Source organism: Lygodium microphyllum, chromosome 6 (genome assembly GCF_053477565.2).
Source record: "Lygodium microphyllum isolate KBCC chromosome 6, Lygodium_microphyllum_v1.1.10, whole genome shotgun sequence".
Classification (NCBI taxonomy): domain Eukaryota; kingdom Viridiplantae; phylum Streptophyta; class Polypodiopsida; order Schizaeales; family Lygodiaceae; genus Lygodium; species Lygodium microphyllum.
In genome coordinates this window covers 112,454,325-112,458,834 of record NC_141140.1, presented here as the reverse complement: position 1 = coordinate 112,458,834, position 4,510 = coordinate 112,454,325, and the positions used below count along the sequence as shown (strand labels likewise).

The following is a 4,510-nucleotide window of genomic DNA, read 5'->3' as shown; positions in this document are numbered from 1 at the left end:
CCTTAAAAGACCAAATTTTCATGCAAAATGAAACATTTTTGGATTGATGAGCTAGAGTTTTCCTATATGGAGTTCGATGTTGGAGTTATAGTGTTCAGGTTATGACAAATCCAAAGATTTGACCACGTGTTCCAAACTTATGGGAAATTCCCATATTCCCCAATCTGATGGTAGATTCCACTTGGTAGATGGTACATGATAAGATACTCATAAATGAAAAGAGGTGGAAAATATAAACTTTGTTGACTTTTGAAGGCCTACCTGAGGTATTTGAATATTCTTCCAATAGAACTTGAGTGGAGTCCTTGTGCATAATTTCATTTTGTCTATAACAAGAAGAACAAGACTTGTGGAGTATAGATGGAACCCATCAAAAGACTTGGTGGTGTTGGAGATTAGTTCTTTGTGTGTTCACTCACAAAGAAGCTACACGATATAACTACTTTGTGAATGCTTCCGAAAGAAGGGGTATGTGCTTGGTGAATGCTTCCAAAAGGAGGGGTGTTTGCTTCCAAGTGGCGAAAAAGGAATTTAAATGGCTGCCCTTTTATAGGAACAATTCACCATGTTTGAGATAGCGTAATATATGCGACATCCCCCCTTATACCAATGAAATGTACAAGGATATGAATCATAATGGAGGACTATTAAGTTAGATATTTGAAAGAGCCAAGGGAATAAAGGCCACCCAGCGGCAGCAAGACATTTGAATTGAGTAACATGGAGGCTATACTCTCTGTTGTCGATTGGAGGTGTCTTAGAAAAGGTTACTTATTCTCGTAATTCAAGGAAAAACGGTGAGGGTCATGTGTTTTGCTTTCCTAAGGGCCAGAAATACATTGACATCGATGCCAGATGTTAATGAAGAGTAAATGGAGGCTTCTTATGCACTCAAGGAGACGGCGAGAGAGAACGATGGTTCGAAAGGACAAGACAATGAAAAGACGATAAAGGCAGAGATAAACAATGTAGGAAAGGACAATGTTAGCTGAAAGGGAAGGAAATAACCCGATGGGGATTGAGTAGAGACCCTGCAAAGGCGCACAGAGACATAGACACTCAGAGAGAGAGAGAGAGAGAGAGACTACTATAAAAGGACAGGTGCTGGCTCATCCCTCCCCATTCGTTGGCTTAGTACTCTCTCTCTCTCTCTCTCACACACACACACACTCCCTCTCTCTTTCTCTGTGTCTGTGCGCGCACGCGCGCTATATCATGGCCAGCTTCTCTCGCTTCCCTACCATTGCCAGCGTTGGCGAGCTCAAGGTGGACTGGCTCGAGACTGCGTCAGCACACCACATCAAGCTCGATGTACCAGGTGACCAGCAGAGCTCCATCTTGCATGTGTACTGATCAGCTCAATCGTGGCATAAACCTTGAGCACAAATTGTGTTGTTTTTGTAGGTTTGACCAAGGACGACATAAGCTTACAGGTGCTCCCTGGCAATGTGCTTCAAATTAGTGGCGTGCACATTGGTGAGTTAGAAAGGAGTAGAGACTATATGATTGAGCATATTATTGAGAGGCCTCGAGGTAGCTTTCTTCGCCAATTCCAACTCCCCGACAACATTCTTCTAGATAGAATCATAGCCGAAGATGAGGACGGTGTTATGACCATCACAATACCAAAAAGGAAATCCATCATTAGGCAAATCCCCATAGTGAGCAAGTACTAAGATCTCGCTTTTGTATTACCTCATAAAGAAGCCCTCATGCAAGATGGGCATGGCCTATCTAGACTAATTTGAACGTTTCAAGGCTTCATAAGCATCCTACCTAATATATCATTACAAGTATATCCCCCTCTCCCCCCAAACATAGAAAAAACAAAGACTGTTGAGACTTGACATGCGTCACATTATCTATAAGAGTTTTTCTCTCATTTTGCTTCTTGAAAGAGGTTGATGTAGTTGCCGAATTCCAAATTGCTTCATGAATAAGAGGTTTATACAATCTTGCAAGTAATGAGACATTTTTCTTGAATAAGAGGTTTATACAATCTTGCAAGTAATGAGACATTTTTCTTGTGTGCTAATACACAATTATCCATAATTTGATACTTGGGCTCTTAAAATAGATTGTTTTGCTTGTCCTTTCGATGATTCAATGAGTTATGTGCAATAATACATAAACACAACACAAGCAATGAATGATGCATGATTTATTATCTAACTAAGACACCCATTGTATATCTCCCTAGCTCCTCCCTAACATGATGAACTTGTAGTGGATAGTTGTAATATCCATGGAGCCAACACCAACTAAGAGACATCATCCATGCATAGTATGGAAACAGCCTAGAATGTCCAAAACAACCACAAAAAACATAGAGTTATTGAATTCCTTTTATATAAAAAAATTGTGAGTTTCCCATATACTAATCTCTTTGGTGATCTTTATCAAAGAAAAGATGGTTTGTGTAGATTATTGCTGCATACAAAATGAAGGAGATGCAATACACAAAAACACAAATGCATGCACACGTGCCCATGCACACGCACATGCATGCATGCGCACATGCACACACACATGCACATACATACATGCACTCAAATGCATACATGCACACACACACACACATGTGCATACTCATACACTCCCACATGCATGCACACACATATACACATGAACACATGTGCACATGCACATGCATATGCATATGCATGTGCATGTGCTCTCACACACACATGCATGCATATACACAAGCACATGTATGTAATGTACCCACTTCTCGATACGAAAGGTAACACATAGAAGTTGCTCAAGGCATTGTCCCAATCTCACGCCATCGGTACTCCACATGAATAATTTGACTTTGATATAACTAGGTAGCCTTGGGTACACCTTGTAGTGAAGCACTTGGCCTCAATCCATGAGGATCAACCTATGAGACCCTACAGATCTAACAATTGCTAATAGGATAGCTAGCACTCAATCAAAGCGATCACTTTGTAATCAATGGAGATCGAAGTAGCATGTTCGCTACAGTTACTTCATAGTGACTCAGAGATGAGGGATAGATAGACTCAACCCCTCTGCCCATAAGGTGAATTATTGTCTCCATTCCCCTAAAATGATGCTTGGCTAGGTTCTAAGACCAAACCCTAAGAAAGTCAAGTGACAGCTCTTACGCTACTCATAGGGTCCACCCTACTACCATTGAATAGTAAGCTTCACCTTGAGTGAAGAAATTTTCCATACCATGGAGCATATTTTTATCCTTTGAGATTACCAATTCAATTCGAATCAATGGACCCTATATCAAGGTTGGTGCTAGATGCCCATATATTTATTCGTCTATGTTGACCATATGATTGGTCTAGAATTTAGTTTATGGAGGCTATGTTGGGTTGAAAGACTTTAATTAGTTCATCTCTTCATGTTTCATAGAAGCTCTAATAATTCTATGGTCCGCAAAGAAGGCGAGACAATGACCTTCAACCAATGGGTTTATCCCAGTGTCACCAAGATTAATATCAGACTAAATCAAGTAAGTATAACTAGCCAATCTATTGAAAATAATAAGATTGAGGAGTTTCCCAATCTGTCCACTAGCACTGGATATTTGCAAGGAGAGTCTTACTTACTCCACCATACCTCTATCTGAGGTCCATTGTTGAGGTTATATAATTAGCCAAAATATCCTCGAAAAACTCCCGTATGTAAAACTTTTTGGCCTTGTATGGAAAGCTTTATATAAAATCTATATAACCTGTGGTGCAAGAATAGTGTGAAAATATAACTCTCTTTTTTGGATATGAATCTTGCTAAGTTTGGCAATATATTGTCACTTTTGGATCTAATGTTATAAACTTAAGCACTAAATGCGTTAAGTCCCAGGATGATATGAAAACACATTGAATATAAGATCTTGTTAGAGTGATGAAACTATTTTGTTTTCTAAACAATAATTTGATAAATCAAGTGGAAAATTTGATGTATTACAAAGTATGAAAAAAAAATATTGGTTTAATTAAAAGATCAAAGTGTCCTCAAGTTCACTTGACTAGTACACCTTCAACTCATGCTGCTATTGACTTGATTGAAAAGGAGATAAAAACTTTTCTCAAGCAGGTTAAGCCATCTAAATTTAATGGAGAAGCAGGTTAAGCCCCCTAAGATCCCTCTAGCTAGCGGCCATTTCTGTTGCCTATGGACCCCAAAATAGGAGTGCTTGTGATAACTCCCCCCAACTCAGTGCATTGCATCTTGCATTACTACCAACATAACTATTCTATCTAATCCAAAGCTTAGATGCACAAAATATTATCTTTTTGCCATCCAATCCATAGATCTCATCTACCATACAAACTAGGATCCAACCAATGTTCATGCTCACACATGACTTCTCCTCATAATTTTTTCTTTATAACTTAGAGCACCTTGGATCATTGGTGGCACCTAACGAGGATGGGGCACTAAGCATATCTAATAGCCTCTTCACATTTGGACATGTGACTGTCATCATGATGCTCCAATGAAATGCTCATATCTTGTATACTGATGGTTA

The 4,510-nt window shown here is 39.3% G+C and overlaps 1 protein-coding gene across 1 annotated transcript; it reads left to right on the top strand.

Annotated features, from left to right (window-relative positions):
• Nucleotides 1-1,138: 1,138 nt before the first annotated feature.
• Nucleotides 1,139-1,971, top strand: LOC148034984 (17.4 kDa class I heat shock protein-like). The gene is made up of 2 exons (XM_087680611.1): nucleotides 1,139-1,318; nucleotides 1,405-1,971. The coding sequence occupies exons 1-2, from the start codon at nucleotides 1,216-1,218 to the stop codon at nucleotides 1,674-1,676; spliced, it is 375 nt and encodes a 124-aa protein (XP_087536737.1). The 5' UTR covers nucleotides 1,139-1,215; the 3' UTR covers nucleotides 1,677-1,971.
• Nucleotides 1,972-4,510: the final 2,539 nt, after the last annotated feature.

What these genes read in the sequence shown, in the direction of transcription:
- LOC148034984 (XM_087680611.1), top strand. Translation starts at nt 1,216, where the DNA reads ATGGCCAGCTTCTCTCGCTTCCCTACCATTGCCAGCGTTGGCGAGCTC. An exon ending in CATCAAGCTCGATGTACCAG is followed by an intron (nt 1,319 to 1,404) that starts GTGACCAGCAGA and finishes TTGTTTTTGTAG; the next exon opens with GTTTGACCAAGGACGACATA.